General features: G+C 49.5%; 2 protein-coding genes across 4 annotated transcripts; one reads left to right on the forward strand and one right to left on the reverse strand.

Moving 5' to 3' along the window:
* Positions 1 to 498: 498 nt before the first annotated feature.
* On the reverse strand, positions 499 to 16980 carry VAMP7 (vesicle associated membrane protein 7). 3 transcript variants are annotated; one of them, XM_084294302.1, is made up of 9 exons: positions 16929 to 16980; positions 16589 to 16654; positions 13974 to 14132; positions 10932 to 10989; positions 10223 to 10360; positions 6890 to 6980; positions 6279 to 6346; positions 4735 to 4827; positions 499 to 4123 (listed from the first exon to the last, which is right to left on the reverse strand). In XM_084294302.1, the coding sequence occupies exons 3-9, from the start codon at positions 14117 to 14119 to the stop codon at positions 4076 to 4078; spliced, it is 642 nt and encodes a 213-aa protein (XP_084150428.1). In that variant the 5' UTR covers positions 14120 to 14132; positions 16589 to 16654; positions 16929 to 16980; the 3' UTR covers positions 499 to 4075. The 3 variants fall into 3 exon arrangements, with proteins under 3 accessions (XP_084150428.1, XP_084150429.1, XP_084150430.1); XM_084294303.1 differs by lacking the exon at positions 16589 to 16654 and having other exon boundaries at positions 16929 to 16954; XM_084294304.1 differs by lacking the exons at positions 16589 to 16654; positions 16929 to 16980 and adding an exon at positions 16027 to 16102.
* A 153-nt stretch (positions 16981 to 17133) lies between these two features.
* Positions 17134 to 19569, forward strand: LOC311213725 (DNA-directed RNA polymerases I and III subunit RPAC2-like). The gene is made up of 5 exons (XM_084293921.1): positions 17134 to 17181; positions 17271 to 17368; positions 17787 to 17863; positions 18777 to 18859; positions 19406 to 19569. The coding sequence occupies exons 1-5, from the start codon at positions 17143 to 17145 to the stop codon at positions 19451 to 19453; spliced, it is 345 nt and encodes a 114-aa protein (XP_084150047.1). The 5' UTR covers positions 17134 to 17142; the 3' UTR covers positions 19454 to 19569.
* The last annotated feature ends 1196 nt before the right edge of the window (positions 19570 to 20765 follow it).

The raw sequence follows: 20765 nt of genomic DNA on the forward strand, positions 1-20765 counted from the left end.
AACTGTTTCTTGACACTTCTTCCACTTTAGAGCAGCCTCTAGCTGGAAAAGTGTGGATAGGAGCGGATGGAGAGAAATCCCCTGGTAAATCTCAAAGCCAATTCCACTTAATGGAAGGGCAAAAAGGAAGGCTTTTGTTACGAGCACAGCTGCATTTCAGAAGAGAGCCCAATGAGAATGAATTAAGACAACTCCTCATCTCTGAATATAAGCACTTGCCCTCCACATGCCAGAAGGCCAGAGATGACTGCTGTTAGACAGACAGGCTTCTTGCTACTCCTGATAAAGCCTTGAAAGTGTACAGGATGGTCTTGTAAAAGCTTCTCTGTGGAGAAGATTCTTTTTTAACACATCTGTCTGGTGGAAAAAAGGGAAACCTCATTACATTGGACTCATCTCTCTGTGCATTTGGAAAGTAAATAAGAGACTAGCAACAGTTTAGCTAGATTTCTCTATTGTTTTTATGTAGACTTTTTCTTTTGTCTTTATTGGGGTTTATATTCCAAAGTGAAGAGCATGCCAGCATTTTACATGCACTACAGTTCTCTGCAGCCGCTTAAGTTGAGACAGCTGCTACTTATTTAATCAGGTACTTAATAGAAAATAAAGAACAAAAGCTTTCTAGAGAAAGTAAAAGTGTTTAAATACTTTAAGATTATATTGGAGATAAAGTTTAACAGCTTTTTGAAACTGTTTCTGTGAACAGCAAGATAGCTGTCTACAGAGTCAGTTTTAGATACATGTTTCTAGACAGAGCAGAGGCTAATTTAGAAGAAACAAGCCAAAAGGTTAATCAGGCCCTGCCCATATTCTGAGGTTAGCTTCTGCTTGAATTCATGGGCATTTTCAATATACACCTGACACCAACAAGCACTTGAAGATGGTTATCCCTCCTCAGAGGAGGGCCATATGGTCCAGATCAAGAGCATGAAGCACAAAACCCAGCTCTATAAGAACTACCAGACTAAAGAGATGTTAATTCAAGATAAATCCTTTCATTTTCCCAGCCAGGCTTAGAGCAGGTGATCTTCATTCAGAGTCTGATCTTCTGTATCATCTCTAAGCCCTAGCAGCCAGGGTTAGGATGCAAGTTTTCTTTACCTCACACCAAGATAACAATCAACTGAACTTGAACAGTTTCTGCAAGTTTAAGAGGAAATCCAACCCCCTCATACCGATGCATGAGTCTGATTCCAGCACCTAACACTACTCCAGCCACTTAACATTCCTGAGGTAGATGAAAGGCTACCAAGCTTTATTGCCTTTTTTTTTCTTTTAAACATGGAGACTCAAGTGCAAGGCAGGGAGCTTAGGCACCAGCTGCTGCTGCAGTAAACCAGTCCAGCACAGTATGATAAATTCTTCCAGAAAAGACGGGTTCTTCCTCGCTAAGACTGAGAGAGGAAAGATATCCATTATTAGGGATTTTGCCTAACACAGGGGTTTTATCTCATGTTGCTGACAATTGCCTTAAAACATGTTTTCACACAAATTTTTATTTAGCTTCCAAGTGACAGCACCACTGCCTGTATCATCACTTCTTTTTATATTCCCTCCACCCCCACAAGTGCCCTGAGCAAGCAGGCATCCTGTCCTGTATCTCTCAGCATCCCTCTGTCCCAGGGACTCACAGATGCTCTAAGTTAAAACCAGGCAGAAGCAGATTCTTTCCATCATCAGAAAGAAAGCCACTGTCAAGTCATGACAGGCTCTAACACCTGCATCAAAGCTAAGTCAGAACCCTCCCAAAGCTGAGAAATTACACACGGGCTTCGTGGGAACTGTTTCACAGCAGGATTTCTACGTGTGATTTGTCAAGCAGCCACACAGGGTGACACCAGGCTCAGAGCTGCAGTGTTACACAGGGAGACCCACGTCCCCACAGACACACTGTTTTCACAGAGTAGCTCCTATCAACGGTCTACATCTAGCATCAGGCAGCCTTTCACAAAACTAAGGAAACCTGCTTTCTGTACAGTAATTTTATTTAAATCAGGTTAACTTTGTTTTTACACTAATATCTCAGTGCATCCTTTAAAAGAAAAGGAAGTCTTCATTAAAAAGTGTTTGTACATAAGACAACAAATCATAGAAATTAACACAGTAACATCAACAATCCCTAAAACATGCACAATTGTACATTGAGCCGGGGGAGGCTGTACGGATACTAAGGAGGGGAAGAAGGGCTCTCTTCCACATCCACTTCCAGGTAAGAGGAAGTCTCTGCTTTACAGTGGCGTAACACAAAATAGAAACCAAGGCCAGTGACCACAGTACTGATCAGAACCACTGGCACTTCCTGGATATCCAAGATCTGATTACCATCAGCAAAATTAGTCAAAACCATGCAAGCTTACAGGAAGACTTTTTACCTGGCACCTGCTGGAAAGCTCCAAGGTCAATGTACCATACACCAAGCAAAGCATGTGAAGGAGCAGCCATTTAACATCACTATCCTGCCTGTGGCAAGCCCATGTTGCAGGGCTCAGGGAACCCATGGCACCAAGTGTCAGAGTTTAGTCACCAAATTGAGCCTCCCTTTCCCACAGCTACACCCACCCTTAAAAGTCACTTCCCTGTGCCAAAGCAATGCAGCTTCCTCATTACACCACTTGATGCTTTTGTGAGATTTCAGGTGTTCCCATGTCTTCTCTTGGAAATAATCCTTTAAGATATGAGATGGAAGCCCCATGCTCCTCGCCCCCCAGGCAACAACAGCTTCTTTTCCAGTCAGCCAGGACTCCCAGCCACCACACTGCCCCGCCTGCTTGTTGCGCAGCCCCCATCCTGGGGCTGTCTGGGGCTCGTGGCCTGGTAATTCAGATATCCAGATGGGACAAAAATAGTGATCACAGCTTCCAACGCTAGGCAGAGCAGTCCCTATACTCTTGATAGCAGCACATTACCAGGGTACCTGATCCTACATTTGGTTATTAGCCTTGGAGATTTGGGTATATATATATATATATTATTTTTTTTTTGCACACAGGAATACCTGTTACTACATCCTCTGAAAGAGCTTTTCTGCTTCAGACCATAGAGAAAGTAACCATCCATTCAGCTCCAGCCTTCTGTTCCTTCTCTGTCTTCAGTTTTTAGCACAAACCTTCTGAGTAGAAGCACAAGCAGCTAATACCTGACACCTTAAGCCAGACTGATAGTCTGGCCTTGACTGGCCCCCCAACTTCACCTTAGCAAGTGAGAATGTTAATATTCATTTTAGTCCAACCTCAAAAGAACAAGAGAAATAATAGGTGACAAAGCATATGCATTATTGCAACCTTAACTATATGGAACACTCTCCTTTACTGGATTGATTTAGCCACAAATTAAAGGGCGAGGAAGAAATGTTGATGAAGAGGAGGCCATTTCAAAGCGCCAAGGTGACCTAACACCCTCTCCTACCAACTGCAGAAAGACCACCAGGAAAAAGGGAGATTTCATACAGAAGCAGCACCTACATCTTACAGTGCATAAAGCCCAGCCCCAAAGCCATTTTCTTCCTACCAATATTGCACTTGCAACCGCGACATGCTGGAACACTGCAAGAGGCCAGATATGCAGGGAGGGGCACCTGGATCTCCACCCTTTGTGGGAAATACACACATCCATCTCGTGTCTCTCCTGTTAGTTTGGCTCAGCCCACCCTGAACTACCCTCCAGTGCCATCCTTGTGGGTAGGATGCTAAACCGTAGTTCTCCACTTGCACACTCACGTGGAAGTGCAAAGCTGCAGGGGCACATGGGCAAGCATGCGCGTGCCCTCCTGAGCTGGCTGTACTGCCTACCCAGCTGAGAAGGCTGTAGATGGGACAGAAAAACAGAACAAAAATCCCTTCAAGTAATTTAAAACAGCCCATTCGTGAGGTTACAGCTGCACAGAAGCAGCGACCAGCTGGGCCTGTTTGGGGTGGTAAGGCAAAGAAGTCTGAAGTCCTGGAGGGATGAAGAATGAGAAGGTGTCAGTAGTGAAAGATTAAGAGTTATTCTGTAGGTCGCTTCTTCACACTCCTGTGATTCTCATCTCCAACTGACCAGCACCAACTGCTCCCGGTTACTTCTGCACACAGGTTGGCTATGCAAGCTTACCACAGGCAGCCGATACAATGATATAGATGATAACCTGGAGAAAGAGAACAGTAAAGTTCAGTAGAGAATCAAATTTCTGTCCTTCAGCCAACTGCTGACTTGGCCTGGCAATCAAAACAAGTTTAGAAACCCCAGGTTATCAACACCCTGAAATAACTTGTCAGATGCCCTACACAATTTTGCACCGAGACCTCCTCCTCCACATCCACGCAGCAACACAGGATGAGAAATGTCCTCCAGCAAAGGGTTCAGTGCTGACAAAGTACTTCACGTATCTAACCTGAAGTTACACTTCAGCATCATTAGCACCATTTGCATTTATTGCAGGCTGGAGGTGCACCGTCCTGAGTTAATTAACTAAATACCAACAGAAATAAGGCCTAAAAAGCCAATAGAGGTGGAGGAGCCATGAGCTTAATGTCTCAGGTTCTTACAAGCTAGACAAAGTTATATAGAAAGCTTTTCCTATTGCCTCGACAAGAAAAGCTGCCTGGCACAATGCTCCTCTCTCCACACCTCCCATACAACCACCGAAACACTTGTTTTAGAGTGAAGACCACTCCAAGCATGCATGCATTCATGCAACAGCTACGTGCTGGTGGCATTTTCCAGTAGTTAAACCTGACTTAAGAGCTCTGTACTTACAATTGATACAATGATGATGATAATGGTGAGCTTGAGGTTCTTCATGCACATGGCTCTAGCAAGGTTCCTGCTGGTAGTTTTGAAAGTGACCGACTGCAAGAGAAAGTAAAGCAGCTGTTTCATTCCTGAACCTACTGTAAAGAAAGCTGCATCCCAGGCAGCTAGATGAAGATGCATTCACCCATACCATCCTACCTCCCTAACAACCCAGAGCACTACAGTTATCTCCTCCAGTCATTTAATTCCTGCAGTCACAATACTGCAAAGCCAAACAGGCATCAAGACAAAAATTCTCTCCCATGCTACTGTAGGGGTGACATCAAAAAACAAACAAACAAAAAAGCATAACAGTAAGTCTGGAACCAGCTTGGATTTGTGCCCTCCCACACTTAGCTCGGGAGAATTAAGCACACAGATCATCACCAGGTCTGTAGGCTGTCCACAAGGACTAGTTTACCTTGGATTACATCTGGTTGGATTCTCATTCCACTTGAAAACTTTGGAGAACTGAAGTGCTCCAAAATGTTTAAGGACTTCATGATATTTCCTACACTCAACAGCCAATCTACTCAGGCTGGTCAACAAGCCCTATAATGCTAGAGCTTTCCCCCAGTATGCTTGTCCTGCTCCGAGTCTGCCCAATATCCCGCAATTCTCCTGTTCAAGACAGGCAGTGGTTGCTAGATGACCTTGAACACCCACCAGGCTGCGTTAGCGTAACGTTTTTCACATGCATGCCAGATGCCTGCACAGAGAAAGGCTGCAGAACCTGCGCTGAGCCAGCTCAGCAGCACACTCTGCTGGTTATTTTCAAGTTTTCCCCACAAAGCACCCCTCAGCGTTCTCAGATAAGGCGACACCGAGTGGAACTGCATCCCTAACTATAATTTTGATTTAAAGCTGATTTCCAGGCTCAACCCCCACCTCAACTTTGGGAACACTTCTCTTCCCCAGCTGTGAAGTCTTTAGGTGTTTCTAGGATTGCTGGATACCGACGCTTCCTGTCACTATCTGAGAAAGTGGTGAAGTTTAAACACCCAGTGCTGGAGGGCAGTATTCCCAAATGGGTAACCACGAACTTCTCTAGTGTCTCTCTCTTAAAGCATTACTCTTTTTTTGCCAGCTCTGAGACATTTACATCTCCTCAGGCCCCATACAGGACCCACTGGACTCTCCTGGACGCTGCAGAGGAAGATGCTGAGTCAGGTCTAGGGATTCCTAGGGAAAAGGCAGAAAAGTTCCCAGAGCCTAGGCCATTTTACTGAGTAGCATATGCTTTGTAATTGCATTAAATTTGCCTCCTAAACCATTTCTTACTTACTTTACTCCTTCATTCTGTTAAGGAGCTGGAAGGCTGGTATGCAGCAGGTAAAACAGCTATAAGAAGGGTGGAAATGAGACAGGACTCGTTTCTGACACAGGGAGCCTTTACATCTTGATGCTTCAGGGTCTGTTTAAAAGCAGCTCTAGTTGCTGCTCTTCAATGAACACAACGGATGCAGGGCCCCAATTTCCCCATTTCTAAAGCTCTTCCCCAGCCTTACCGAATCCACGAGGTTCTCGGTTTTATCAATCAGCAACTCCAGCTTCTCTCCTCTTTGTGCCACGAGGTCTGAAGAAAGAAAGAAAAATTGGTAGGTAGAAGCTTTTTGCACTGTGATTGTAATACCCAAAGCTCAAGTGCAAGCCAGGAGCTCTTGGCAGTGGTGTCTGAGACAAGAAGTGGTCCTCAACACTTCCAGATTGCCAGGCAATGGTACTTAAGGAACAGTCTCACATGCTTTGGGACTAAGCCCACTCAATTTGGGTCAGTCCCAGATCTACTCCTCTATTTTTAAGTGGTCAGAGTTGTCCAAATCCAGTCCAAAGTCTTAATGGGACAAAATGCTGAGAACATTTTCCTCACAGCAGCTGCAGGAAGGCCACAGTGACAAAGAGACCAAGTCCAGAGCACGCTGCACCCCATCGTGAGCTCTGCAGTGCCATCAAGCAGTGCTCCTTGCCCCCGTGAGCCCCCCTGTACCAAATCCAACACAGTTCACAGCTCACAAACTCCGAGCTTCCCCAGTTTATTCTGTCAGGAGAGGACAGCCCACCACCAGCTCTGCTCGCAGCAACTCTCCCTGCAGGGGAGGCACAAGAAGCAGCCGGGTACCTATGTTTCGAACCATGATTCCTTTCAGTTCATCAACTTGGGCTTGCGTCTCCGCCACCTGGTCAGTGCCCTTGCTCTCCGAGTGGTATTTCTGTAAAAAATGAATAGTTGGTGACAGCAAGCATTGCACACACAGCACTTCAAACAAAAAGGGAAGGCAGCAGACGAGTGCCAGCAACTTCCAGAGTGCCCAAAAAGTAACAGCCTCTTCTAAAGGTTTAATCAGTTTGCAGTGAGGAAAGGTGGGACACCGTTCCCACTCCCACACACCATTTTGTTGCCTTTGTAATACTTCAGTACTTGTCACGATCTTCTATAATTCACTGTGAAATGTATCAGGAGAACCCTGCAACTTCACACGCGAGGCAGAACGCGTCTCTCTGTAGGTGAGCACCAAGCAGGAGCTCTGATAAAGGAGAAGAGGGGGCCTGTGAACTGCAAACACCACACAGTGTTTGGGATGGCCGGTATGAGCTGCCCTCCAAAGATGTAAGCAGGTCACCAGTGAACCTTTGGTGGGTTCTTTGGTGGGTTGCTAGGGGGAAGAAGCACCAGCCAACATCCCCAGCGTAAAAGGAGTCTCACGATGTTTGCGGAAGCAGAGGAGGGGAGTTGAGGTGAAGTCAGTATCAGATAACTACGTTCTGCTATTCCTGGATTGACTTTAAGTCTGCTGACCTCACAGGTCCTCTGCAGTCAAGTAACACTGGCTACAGCTCCACTGCCCTGCTCCCTAAGTCTCCTTCACCCAGGGGAACAGGTCTCTCTCAAAAAATTCACGGATAAACCTTCAGCTTGCTCTACACTTGCAGCCACTGCACTCATATCTGAAGGCCTTCACAAAGCACCTCTTAATAAGAGACCACTCTTGCTGACAGCAGAGACCAGGACATCACATCTGCTGTACTACATGACAACCCGTGTGGCCTCTTAACCCCGTTTTCTCCCCCCTAAGCACTCAATTTGCATCCATTTCTGACCACATGGGAAGAAGCAAGTTTCTAACGGTGTCCATATGCTCATGCCATAATCAACAGCAACAGTACTTGAGTAGTAGTGTGATCTCTGAACTGCCACATGGTCTCTTCCTCCACACTCAGCATCCTCAAGATACTTCTGTAACCACCTCGATACAGCCCTGCTCCTGCACTATGAGGCCTTTGATCGTTAGGGGCTCTAAGCTCAGCGAGTTTTAGAGCCACCTGAGGGAACAGCTCTCTGTTACTGCTTAACCTTTATCAGTCGATGCTTGGAATTCATCAATATGCAAAACTTGAGGAAAGCAGCTCTACTCCGTGCTTTAAAGAGATGGAAAGGCTGGGATTTTTAGAGGAGTAATGCCACCATGGCTCTTCTCATAAGGCAATTCATTAGGCTTACTGCAGCCCAGAATCACATTTCGACAAGTCATCACTTCGAGGAGCTTCACTTTCAGACTCCACACATCAAGGCTTGGTGGCAAGGGAAAAAACGAACTTCCTATCTGTGATAGGACTGAATCTAATTTATTATGCACAACTCCTTGGGCTCTTCTGAAGCCACACTGGCTTTGTTATTCACTGCTTTCTGTCTGCTGCGTAAGCCAAAGAACAGTTTGTGCAATAAACTACGTGCACTTCTACATGCTCTGAATCACCTCTGCTTGTCATTGAAGGTACCAACAAAAACGACTCTTTTCACAGGCTCCAGTACAAGCTTCAGGTAGTAACAGTATGAGCACAAATCCTTCCTTCAGGGTCCCCCACGTCAAAAAAACAGCTACACTCTGCATCCCAAAATGCAACTATTCCTGCTGGAGGGCGTTATTAAGTTTGGTTTTTGCACTTACTCAAGCTATGCTCCCAGACCAGCAGCAAAGCACTTTTCCTTTTGCACCTGGAATATCATGAAATTTGGCATTTTTAGCAAATCAACAGGAAAAAAAAACAAACAAGCTTTGAGGACAGCAGCAGCAACACTAACATGCTCACCAGTCACAGCAAAGCAAACGAGGAGCCTCCTACACCTTGTGTACAGTGCCAGCTGTAGCTGCCCCAGATACAGCCTGTGTACTGGCTCTGAAAGCCAATATTCCAAGGACATCCTCCTTTTAATTTCAGACAGGTCTCAAAAAAATAGCATTGCTCAACTTATGAAATTGTCTGTAGTCAATTACGAACTCTTAGAAGTGTGACTTGAACTTTAAACAAGATTAAAAACACTTTTCTTGCAGGCCATGTAGCCTGAGGCTTTGTGCACTAATAACATTATTGATCATGAGTCACAGGGCAGTTATTTATTCCGTCTCTATTCCTATCTGACTTCATTCCTCTAATTTGACATTACATCGAGCAACCACGACCAAGCCTGTACGTTTCCACAGGACTCTTTTCTTTGCAGGTGCTTGAACTTTACCACTGCAAACCAAACACCAGGGATAAGCAGGAACCACAACATTGCCACTACCAGAAACCTTGTATTTTCAGAGCATCCTTTCTCTTTTCTAGAGCAACTGCTTTCTGCGTTTCCAACACAAAAAAAAACACTGAAGAAGGGCAGGATGTTGTCTGCAGACTCAGGTTACCCATAAAGTCAGTGCTGTCTTTGAAATGCAGCTCATCTCATTCTACAGAAGCTGAAGGAAAATGCAAACACTGTGCTGTGCACTTAAATACTTCAGAAGCTATACCCATACACTGCTGTGAATAAAACACAAATCAATACTGGTATTTGAAACCTCATCTGGCAGCTGTGGGCTTTGCCACACCTCAAATCAGCAGCGAGCAAAGCACTTCTCTGAAAGTGGGAATGTAGCTCCAGGGCTGTACCAGGATCTTGTGGCGAGTGAAATAAGCACGCAATTCCTCTGCGCTCCCAGCTGGAGAGGGACTCCAGACCAGATCAACCTGTCCCTTCAGGATTCCAAAATCAGGCACAGGGTAGCTAGAATAAACTCTTCTGAAACCTGGCAACTTCTTAAGAACTGGGCAAGAAGATGCACTATGCTGCTGGCAGCTCCCTTGCAGACAGCGGCTTTCCTCACTGCATCTGTGCTGCAGCGATGCCCTGAGATTTCAAATCTGAGATTTCAAATGTTATCTTTAAGATCTAAAGCGCACCTATACGGTGCAAACAGTGAATGCATCCCTAAAAAAAAAAAAGGGGGATTGGGGACAATAATCACTGAAGCAGTAAAGCAACCCAGCTGTAGGGAGAGCACAGGGAAAACAGCCAATTCCCCTGGCTTTACAGTCTCAACGTGGCACTTCGGTTACAAGTGAACAAATACAGGAAGACCTTCTGGGAAGAAGTTTAATTTGTCAGAGCAATATCCCCTGTAGCAACAGATCTCACCAGCTGCGCAGCTAAGACACTTGAGAACTCGCTGTTCATTGCATAGGGAAGGGCTGTCTGTGCTCTTGAGCCATACGTGGTCTGAAATCTCTTCTTGATTTCATTCAGGAAGTTGAAGGCTCTGGAACGTTCAAAGTCCTAAAAGGGAAAGAGCAAACCACAGCCAGTCAGTTAGATAATGAAGGGTACGGGGCATGAAGCCAAAGACACCACAGTTATCAGTTCCTAGCAGGCACGCCATGCACGACACTGCAGGATCTGACTGGTTATCCCGGGGTTTTAATAGCAGCCAAATCCCAGGCACCTTCCTGGACATCAGCTGGAAGCAGACATTACTTAAATATACGTAGTTCCCATTCTGTGCCTGGTATCTTTTTCTAATGAGGGAGAAGTTTTTGCTTTAGCATTTCTAGAACTGGAGTACAATGACCATTAAAAACCAATCTCTACATCTAGATTCTACGCACTGGGGCTGCTGAGAGAGAAACCAAGAAAAACAAGAATTTAACTTCAGGCTAACTATTCAGTGCATTTGAGTTTCAGGCTAAGCCATCAGAGCTGCGTTTTCATTCCTATCAGTTAAAAGCTCCAGTGGAAAAAAGGCATCTCAAATTAGCACCCATTATTGATTTTTCTTTGACAGACAAACAGGAAAAGCTAAATCTCGTGAAAAGCCTGTATACGCAATAGCTGTACCCAAAATACTTACATCATCCGTGATGCAGAGGTATATGATCCTGTCTTGGCAGATGTAGTGAAACAGATAACTGCAAAGAGGAAAAAAAAACCAAACAAGTCATCTGAAGCTGCCACAAGACTAATCTTCTGGAAGGTGCCAGTGTCTGCAGGACCTTCAAGGGCTGTAAAAGGGCAAATTCCAGTTACAGTACAGGAAAAGGCACAGATGCCAACATACCCCAGCCACCTTTGTTCAGATCCTAAGCATCTCCATTCCTATAGGCTCCACTGAGAGACCACTTACACATTAAGGGATCCCTGACATCGTGCACTTGTCAGCATCCTGTGCTTTGCAGTAACTGTGGGACATTCAGCTGCCGAACAAGTTCACTTCCATGTTCTTCCAGCTACTTGTGAAAAACAAAACCTCGATGGGATACCCAGCGGTAAGATTCCTGTCTAACCCTCGTCAGGGTATCCAAGCATCCACGCATAGTTAGCTTGAGAGATGAGTTGATTGGGGTGACAGGCCAGTTAATACTTTAACGAACCTCATTACAACAGTGCCTTGCTGCTTTAGCCGTGTTTGTATGACCACCTTGCACTGCCTCAAGTTTTTATTGCAAAGACTACGAAACAAAAGCAGCCACAGAAGAAAAAGAATTTGACAGAACAGTAATCAGGGCAAACTGGCTTGAAGCACGTGGCTGTGTTAATGCCTTGGGAGGTGTGGTGCAACCAGACGTTAGGTAAATGCAAAACAAACAACCCATGGTTGAAAGCAGGATCTTCTTCTCCAAGTAAAACCAGGCTGTTGTTTCGAGGCACATGACAAGAAGAAAAAACAAGCAAAGTTCATACACAACAAAATGCAAACCAGAACTGCTCAGAGCAGCTCACTGGCTGCCAACTCACTGGCTTTAGCTGTTGTTTTCCTGACACTGTCCCTTCACCACCCACTGCAGAACCCTTTCACAAAGCCTCTACAATACAGGGGAGTTAATGCTGCAAAAAACTGCTGCAGAGCAGTTGCATTGTACAGCTTTAAGGATGCAGCTCTGTAGCTTTAAAACTCAGGGTTTATATTATATGAATAACTAGACACTGAAATAAGCCTCGGGAGCATGCTGTAGGAATAGTTTGCTGTCCTTAAGCTGACTTCTCTTAAAATAAAAAAATCCCTCCATACCTACAGGTATTGCCCCTCTGTTCTGAAGGGAGAGGTAAAGCTCACCTGGCACTGCCTTACGGACTCCCCAGTGACTTGTAGAAGAATCTTAACAGCAGAGACAGAACACCACCCAGAACTCCTGATGCTAGAAGGCTGATTTTCCTTGGAGATTACATGAAAGACCCAGAAGTTCTTCTAAAAACCAACAACCAATGGCAACAACCCTCATGAAATGGAATATAACCTGATTTTTTTCCTGTTGCAAAAGAAGAAGATCCTCCTGTTGCAAAACAATCACCCAGGACAGGCAATGGTACAATTCTCTAGCCTATTGGCTGGGGCCCTGACAAGGCAGATCTCTGAAATCCTGCAGACAGGAAGAACAACAACTCCTTGAGCACACTCAGCTTCACTAAAACTGTAACGATCTGCCCAGGTATTGTGATCATGCAAAGGAAAAAAAAATAAAAGAAAAAAAAAGAGTGCCTATTCTGCACCTCTACAAACCAAAATCCTTGCTTTTTGACAATAGGAAGAAAGCGCCAGCTCCAAAGCATGCATGTGGAAGATATTAGTGAATGCTGTGCCCAAAGACATGGCTAGGCACTCTTCCTTCCCCCCTCTGCCAGCGGGGAGGCAGGGTTAGCAGGTTCTGACCTAGAAGGGTGTTCTTCCAGAGCACAGGAAAAGTGAAGCTGTAGAAGACCTGTCAGAAGAGACTGAACGTCAGCAGAGGAGACACTGATGCTAAGCTCAGCACCCAGAGCTGCAGATGGGCCCCAGCTGATTTTTAACAGCACAATGCAAAGCAGAACAACCACACTGCAAGATGCTCTGATCTTCTGCAACTTTTGTTGGAGCCTCATTAAGGAAACCTTCAGAAGTGAGCACAAAGATTATACACTTCACAGCACGCTTTGCAAGTATAGATGCATCAGTTAACTGCCTCTCAGTGCTGCCAGCACAGAGAATCAACCTCTACACCACAATTCCAGCTTTCAGCTCTACGAACACACCGTGGCGCTCCTAAAGCTCAGTTTTGTAGTTGGGTGAGCAGCGCTCAAGGCGAAGGTAACACAAAAGGAAATGACCATTCCCTGAAAATTACAGTAGAAAATGATTCAGCATCCAAAGTACTTTAGACCACAGAACAGGCAGCCTCCTCAGAAAGCTCCTCCACGGGGACTCTTAGTGGTCCCAAGGCAGAGAAAGGCGAAGGAAGATTGCCCAAATTCTTATCTTTTGAATCCTCAGGCAGCCAAAACAGCTTTAAGAAAACAGCTTGGACAATACTGAGAATCCAACCACAATGCTAACTCAAAAGACAGCTGACATAGCATCCAGTGCTGCTGGATCTGTTTTCTCCGCCCTTTTCTTTAGTGTGCCCATCAGCACATTAACTTATTTACTTCTCACGTGCAACAAATCAGCAGAGTGCCAGGAGGGTTTGAATCTAACATGTTCTATCAACACCAGCCCGAGTTAAACGCCTGTCCCAGACACTGGACTCGTGGTAGCTCAGGTTGCCTTTCAGAGAAACAACCTGGGGGACTTACCTTAAAGCAACCAGGATGCACAACTGCTCTGAGATGAGCGATGGTTTTGCCTAAAGCACTGGAAAAGCCAGCAGACACAACAAGCCAAACACACACGCACAGCTGAGCACCCTCCCATTCACTGTGGAAGCTGTGTAAGGACAGGAAACTTCATTTCACACCAGCTGCCCTGGGACTCATTTCTTAAGCTAAGCTCAAATCCTGGTTACTCTGCAAACCCAGAGGAAAGACTAACATAACGCATCCAGACACGTTGCTAAGAACTCAGTTTCGCTGCCTCCATGTATTGCTATCCTCCCGCACATCAGCCAGGCTCTCCGACACCCAGAAGAGAAACACGACTCACTTCCCGTGCGAATAGGTCAGCTTGTTGTTTTCCGAAGGTATCTTTGCCAGGATCTGCTCTGTCACCTCCAGGAAGTTTCCTCCACACCAGGCATGCTTGGCAAGGATGGTTGTGCCCCTCGCCACAACAGCGAACAGGATAGCCATGACTTCACGCTATCTGGAAATAAAAACAGGAGAATTTGGCTTGTTATTTGGCAGACAACACACTGCAACCTTCACAACATCCTCCCAGCCCTCAGCATGATGGGAGGGAGCGTGGTCAGTGCTCCAACGGGATATTGTTAGCAGAAAACCTCTCTCATTCCCCCTTTTACATTCTGTTCACAACACCACCAATGCTACCACGACCTCTAGAAGAGCGTTTATGAAACCACATCAGACCACAGCTGTGACTGATGCCCGGTTCAGTACCTCCGTCAGCCTCTTTTCTGCTTCGGAAAGACTTTTGACCTTACCAAAATAAAGCAATAAATCAATGCAATCTCATATTTTCACTTTGCACTCGACTCTGCCTGCCTTGCACTGCGCCGTCTCTGTGTTCTGGGATGTCTGCACGCCTGCTGCAGGGCAACACAAAAGCTTGGAGACTTCTCCAGAAGTAAGTACAACAGGTTCAGCTTCAGGATCCAAAGACCACAGGTAGAAAAAGCAACCACAAGCAAGACCATGAAGTTAAGAGACAACCAAGCAGTGCACCAGGGCTCACGGCTCTGCTTTCTGTCAGCCAGAGCTGTAGGGATTCAGGCTCGGCCAGCAGCAGGTAACCTCCTGCAGGTGTGAGAGCTCCAGATCAGAGGGGAAAAGCATAAAGGTGTGGATTAATCCAGAGGAGACACCCCATGGTTAATCCCCAATCTGTAACCAGCTGGGAGCACCAAGGAACTCATGACCAGCACTGCCTAAGGGAGCAGAAGGCAGAGGATTAGGTTGAGAAGAGACCACAGCAAGCCAGGGGGGATCCGGAGCAGCAGAAGCCCTCAGAGCATGCAGCTCCAGCACAGCACGCTCTAGAAAAACTGCCAGAGCTCGGTGTCAGCAGGGGGGGAGGGAGGACACCCAGAAAGCCCCGCGCCGTGCAGACAGAAGCTGCTCTCTGCTGCTCCTGCCTGGTACCACAAAAGCACACCAACAACTGCGGGGGGAAGGAAACGCTGGGCTGCAGCCCCTCCTCAGGCAGAGCTGCTGCTTTCACTTCCCCCGGCTTACACCTGGCACCTCTCAGCCCCACGCATCTCCACCAGGGATTCGGGGGAGCCCCTCGTGCTGCTTTGCATGGCCGGCCTCTCACTTACCCCGCCTCAGAGCAAGGCCTATTTTCGGAGCACAGGCAGCGTGCTGCGTTTACCTGCTGCTCTTCACCAGATGACAGCTCCCCTTGCCCTCCCTGTGCCACACGTTGCTTGTTTCCCCTCTCCATCCTCATCTGGACACAGTTCAGGGACTTAAACAACTGCACTGTAAGGGAAGAGGATGAGGAGTGCCCACACCAGCAGTCCCCTCTCACTACTGAAGATTCAGAGGCGTTCCCCTGCCTGCTCCCTCTCCCCTCCGGGCTGGAACTCCAGCACGGTTAAAAGTGGCAGCAGAGAGAGGTAAAAACCAGCCAGGTTTGGGTTTCCTCCCCCAGCCCAGGACTTGCAGGCTCACAGCTGCCCTCTAGCAGAGAGTCTGTCAGCAACACAGCGAGCGAGCCCCACGGCTTCGCGTCCCGGATCTAGGAGGATCTCTGCAGGCAGGCACAGCCGGCGCTTATTAAGGCCAATCCATGTCAGCGCCCACCTGGAGATCACTGCGGGCACAGAATATACAAACAGAGAAGAAAGCTGTGATTGCTCGCCGTTTCTAACACAAAACTGAGAAGTTCAAGGACAGGTCCCACAGAAGGAAGCGGCTGTTCCCACAGCGCATCCTCCGGAGCTCATTCCCACACCACACCGAGGAGCAGAACGGTTCCCACGGGCTCAGAAAGCGACTGACAGGCTTAGGGAGGAAAAGAATCCCATCAAACCAAACGCATCCGAGCAGCCGCTCACTGGAGCCTAAGAGCTTACCTCAAGCACTCACGTCAGAGCCCCATTTGAGGCAGGGACCCTCCCAGCGTTCACATTTCAGCACTGCCCCCGCCCCACCACTCCAGGTGCTTTACAGCAGCCTCAAAACCCGCTTCCAAAGCGCCCCGTCCTTCCTCGCATGGCTCCCCCGAGCTCAGCGGGCAGGCAGCACATCATATGACGAGCAGAGCAGAGCGCCCAGCCATTTGCCAGCCTCTCACACGCCTGACCACAGCGTTTCCTCCCTGCCTGTTGGCTCGAAGCTCACCCAGAGGGCTTTAGGGCCGCCTGGGCAGAGAGAGCTGCCCCCAGAGGGGCTGCCCCCAACCCGGAGCTCCCCAAAATCCCACCTCAGGTGGGCCAAGCTGGTGCATCCATCACTTTGAGCCAGCCTTGACCTGCTGCATCAGCCACACGCTGCCTGTGTGACAGCAGGCACAGCAGTGGCAGGTCCCAAAACATTTTGCTGCCTCAGGGAGCTCCCCTCAGCCCCCCAGGGCCCCCCTCAGCCCCCCAGGGCCGCAGCACCACAGGCCTGCAACGCGGGGCCGGAGCCACCCACCTGCAGACGGGGCCAACGGGGGCTGGAAGCTGCCTGGGGGCGTCCTGCAGGAGCCGCTGCCTCCGCCTGAAGGAGCCGGGGGGAAAACAACAAAAAAAACACCACAGAGCTGAGCGGGCGGGCAGCGATTAAACCCTCGGTAACTGCGGTTATCACCACAGGCGCGAGCAGCAGCCGCGCAGCCGCTCCAGGCCCCTCCAGCCCCGTGAGGCAGCGCCTGCCAGGCAGGGAGCGCATGAATTTTCCTCAAAAAAAGCAAAAATAACCCCCCTCACGGCACGGGAGCCCCCCCCCCCGCGCCCCCTCCCCCCTCACAGCCCCTCACGGCCCCGCCGCTCACCGCCCGCCCGGCTCCTCCGCCCCGCCAGACGCGCTTCCGGCCTGCGGCGCGGTGCCCGCTGGGAGTTGTAGTCCCGCGGGCGGCGGCGTCCCCGCTAAGCCCTCCCGCCGCGCGGGGCACGCTGGGAGTTGTAGTCCCACCATGGGGAGCATCCCGGAAGGCTCCCCCTAGCCCAGCGCGGGGCATGCTGGGAGTTGTAGTCCGGCGGCGCAGCATGGCGGAGGAGGGCGAGAGGAAGGCGGCGCTGGAGATGGTGAGGGGCGGCGCGGCGGGGGCTCCGCGGAACCCCCCCCCTCCCTCCCTGGGCCTCAAATCCTTTTTTTTTTTCCTCGTTTGCGGCAGGTGCAGGCGGATGGGACGGACGGGAGCTGCGTCACCTTCGTGCTGCACGACGAGGACCACACGCTGGGCAACTCCCTGCGGTACATGGTGATGAAGAAGTGAGTGGGGGGCGCTGGGGGGCGCTGAGGGGGCTCTGGGGGTGGCTCTGCCTTGTTTATGGCCCCCAGCTCGCTGCCCCTTGGGTAACGGCTGCCCCTCTCTTCTCCTCCGTGGTTAGCTGTGGGAGAAGTTTAATGTCTGATATGTCAGAGGTGTTTTAGCTCCTCTGGCCCGCCACTGGACTGGTGGTGCGAGGCTGGTGCCTGGGCGTATTTTTCCTTTGCAAAGCTGCAGCGAGGTGGAGAACACGAATAAAGTCACGCAGGCTGCTCCCCTTCAGTGTACCCCTCCTGTGAGATCCCGGTTCTGTCAACTCCACAAGCCCCAGTGGGTCTGGCTGGCCCAAGCTTCTGACTTCCCCGAGCTGTGCCGTGGGCAGGCCTGGCCCTCACTGCTCGCTTCTCTCTCCTCCTGCAGCCCCGACGTGCAGTTCTGTGGCTACTGCATCACCCACCCCTCGGAAAGCAAGATCAACTTCCGCATCCAGACCAGAGGTACGGACACCAGGTTCCCTCTGTGTCTGGGCTTCTTCTGGGGGAAATCCCCCCTGCTCGGGTCAGGTTTCAGCCCTGGGTTGTTCTAACAAAGAACAGCTCTTTCCTCTCGTTTCTCTGCTAGCCATCTGCAGCATCCTGCCAGCCGAGGCCTGAGGAACCCGTGGCCCAGGTGTCTGGGTTGGCTGGCAGCAGGCCCTGAACGGCAACAAAAGGATGAAACAGATCTGCTGCTCCCTGGCAGGGCTGGTCATCTGTAAATCAGCGTGGGGTTTGGAAATGGGGCTGACATACCTGGCTGCAGCAGGATAGCTCCTTCCTCCCTCTCCCTGCCAGCTATGGGATGAGGCTCTCTTGAAAAGCTTCCCCTGCCTGTGCTGTCCCACTGGCTTGCCTCTCAAAGAGGACTTTGTCCCCTGGAAATAGGTAGCACTGACAGCTCTGAGCCTCTGGCACTCGCTCATTGCTCCCAGCACCCCAACCCAGCAGCTGTGCCTGCTGCCTGGAGGGGTGCTGTTGTTTCATTCCTTCCCCACGGGGCCGTTCCCTTGAGCATCAGATCCATAGAAGCCAGTTCCTGGAAGCAAAGCAGTCAGTCTGCGCTTGCTGACTCTTTAATTTCTTAAAAAATAATTCCTGCTTAGTCTAGCCTCACCAAAACCACCTCTTCCTCATGGGACTGACTGCAGGGTAAGTGTCTGCTGCTCCTGCATGGCCCGGACCACCCCTCTGAGGTCAGGTCTCAGGCTGCTGGGCTGGGCTGTGAGGCAGGAGGGTGCGGGCACGTTTCTGGGTGCTGTGTGAGAGCCTCTCCCCGTCACAGGGACTCAGTGAGAGCTGCGCTGCCTTGCAGTGATGAGGGAGAGGTCCTCAGCAACCCCCCCCTTTCACTAACGCATTTCCTTTCCTCAAGGGTCCCTCCCTGCTGTTGAGCCGTTCCGGAAGGGGCTGACTGACCTGATGGGAGTTTGCCAGCACGTGCTCAACACCTTTGAGGTGAGATTGTTGCCTGAAGAGCTGGGGAGCGTTTTCTGCCTCTTGGTCTCACAGGGGAAAGGAGGGGGCTGAGAACTGTGTCGTAGGCACTTCTGACACACACAAAAAATGTATTTTTTTTCAGACATTTTCTGCCTGACCTTGGTTTGGCTGTGGGTTTCCAAGTCTGTGGGCTGCACAGCTCTGAGTGCTGCCTCTGCCGCGTGTGTTTTAGCACGAGAGAGGCTGAGAGGTAGAGCTGTGGGCTGGTGAGGAGACCCAGCGTGCTGGATTGTCTGCTCCAAGGAAAGGGGCAGCCTCAGGGTCTCCAGCAGGAGGATGCCAGCGCCTGCACAGCTTCTCTGTAGGGTGCGCTCCTGCAGCTGGGTACAGGGGCAGGGCTCAGTCGCTTCTGAAAGCACCTGGAGCTCTGTCAGAGCATTTTGGGTCCCGCAGCCTTTCCAAGGGCTGGGCAGAGAAGTCACAGCACAGAGCGGGGTGGGGGCAGAGGTGTGTGAATTGCTCAGATGCGTGCTGTTAACCTTTATTCTTTGTTCTTGTTCACAGAAGAGCATGAAGGAATACAGAGCCCAGAAGGAGGAAGAGATGCAGTAGCAATCGGGGCTGGCAGTCCCCATGGATGTGTGTAATGTCTGTGTGTCCAATTCCTTGTGTCAGGAGGTGCTTTTTTTATGACTACTTTGCTGCAAATCTGTATTTTCTCTAATAATAAAGCATATAAAGTTTGACGTGCGGAGTTGTTGCTGTGTGAACGCTAGCTAGAAGGCAGCTCTTTCGCTCTTCATGTCTTCCCCTCTCCAAATGTTGCTGGTTTCTGCTGGGGATGGTCAGGTGACAGAACTAGGCTGCCCCAACGTCCACGGGGAGCAGAGTGCTGTGCACAGCCAGGCTCTGAGAGGCAGCACCCTCTCCTGATCGAAATCTTCCTCTTACTGGGGGCTCCTGACTCCAACAGGTGAGAATTAGAAGAGTTGGGTCACTCGGAAGGGACCTAAAAGGTAGGGTCCAACTGCCTGACCACCTCAGGGCTGAACAGCAGTTAAAGTGTATTGAGGAGGACGTTATCCAAGTCCTTCTTGAACACTGACAACCATAGGCCATCAAACACCTCGCCAGGCAGCCTGTTCCAGTGTTTGGCCACCTTCACAGTGAAGAAATTTTTCCTAATGCCCACTCCGAGCCTCCCCTGGGGCAGCTTTGTGCTGTTCCCTTGTGCTCTATCACTGCTGACCAGGGGGAAGAGACCGGCACCTCCTGCTCCGTTTCCTCTCCTCAGGAATTTGCAGAGAGACACGAGGTCACCTCTCAGCCTCCTTTTCTTCAGACGAGACATCCCAGGTTCCCTCAGCCTCTCCTCACAGGACCTGCCTGCCTTACCCACTTCATTGCCCTCCTCTGGAGGCGTTCAGTAACACAGCCAGTCTTCATTTGTTAGCAGATCACTATAAAATGGTTCCTCTGCTCATTTGGGGGTGAGATAATTAAAAAAAAAAAAAAACACAACGCTTTCTCCTCTTTAAACCTCTGAGGAATGCAGGCAGCTGCAAGCCGAGACCGCTCCTTGTGAGCAGGTCTGAAGAGTGCAGTGCTGGAGCCCTGGCCTCATTCGGATCTGCTGGCAGCCGGCCGAGGGGGGAGAGCCTTTCATCCAGCCTTATGTGGCATGAAATAACAGGAGCTTTTCTGCTCCGTGCTGGGGTGCAGGCCTGTGAACCTTCCCACTGTGCCCTGCCCAGGGGGACACCTCTGTCTCTCCCGCGGAGGTCTGCCGCTACCAAAGGAACCTGCTGGCACCCAATTAAGTATTTAGCAGACTTTGCAGACCCCCTGCTGCTTAATAAGAAACACCCGGAGCCTCTCCTTTTCAAACGCCAGCATGTTTTATTAACACGCAGAGGATGTAAAA

This window comes from Netta rufina (genome assembly GCF_964035555.1).
Source record: "Netta rufina genome assembly, chromosome: 12".
In the NCBI taxonomy this organism is placed as follows: domain Eukaryota; kingdom Metazoa; phylum Chordata; class Aves; order Anseriformes; family Anatidae; genus Netta; species Netta rufina.

Bases quoted from the DNA above. Each gene is read 5' to 3' on its own strand.
- LOC311213725 (XM_084293921.1), top strand. From the start codon at position 17,143: ATGGCGGAGGAGGGCGAGAGGAAGGCGGCGCTGGAGATG. The intron at 17,182-17,270 runs GTGAGGGGCGGC...CGTTTGCGGCAG, and splicing joins GGAAGGCGGCGCTGGAGATG to GTGCAGGCGGATGGGACGGA. The intron at 17,369-17,786 runs GTGAGTGGGGGG...CTCCTCCTGCAG, and splicing joins CGGTACATGGTGATGAAGAA to CCCCGACGTGCAGTTCTGTG.
- VAMP7 (XM_084294302.1), bottom strand. From the start codon at position 14,119: ATGGCTATCCTGTTCGCTGTTGTGGCGAGGGGCACAACCATCCTTGCC. The intron at 10,990-13,973 runs GTGAGTCGTGTT...TCCTCTTTGCAG, and splicing joins CTGACCTATTCGCACGGGAA to TTATCTGTTTCACTACATCT. The intron at 4,828-6,278 runs GTAAGGCTGGGG...TTTCTCTTGCAG, and splicing joins CCGAGAACCTCGTGGATTCG to TCGGTCACTTTCAAAACTAC.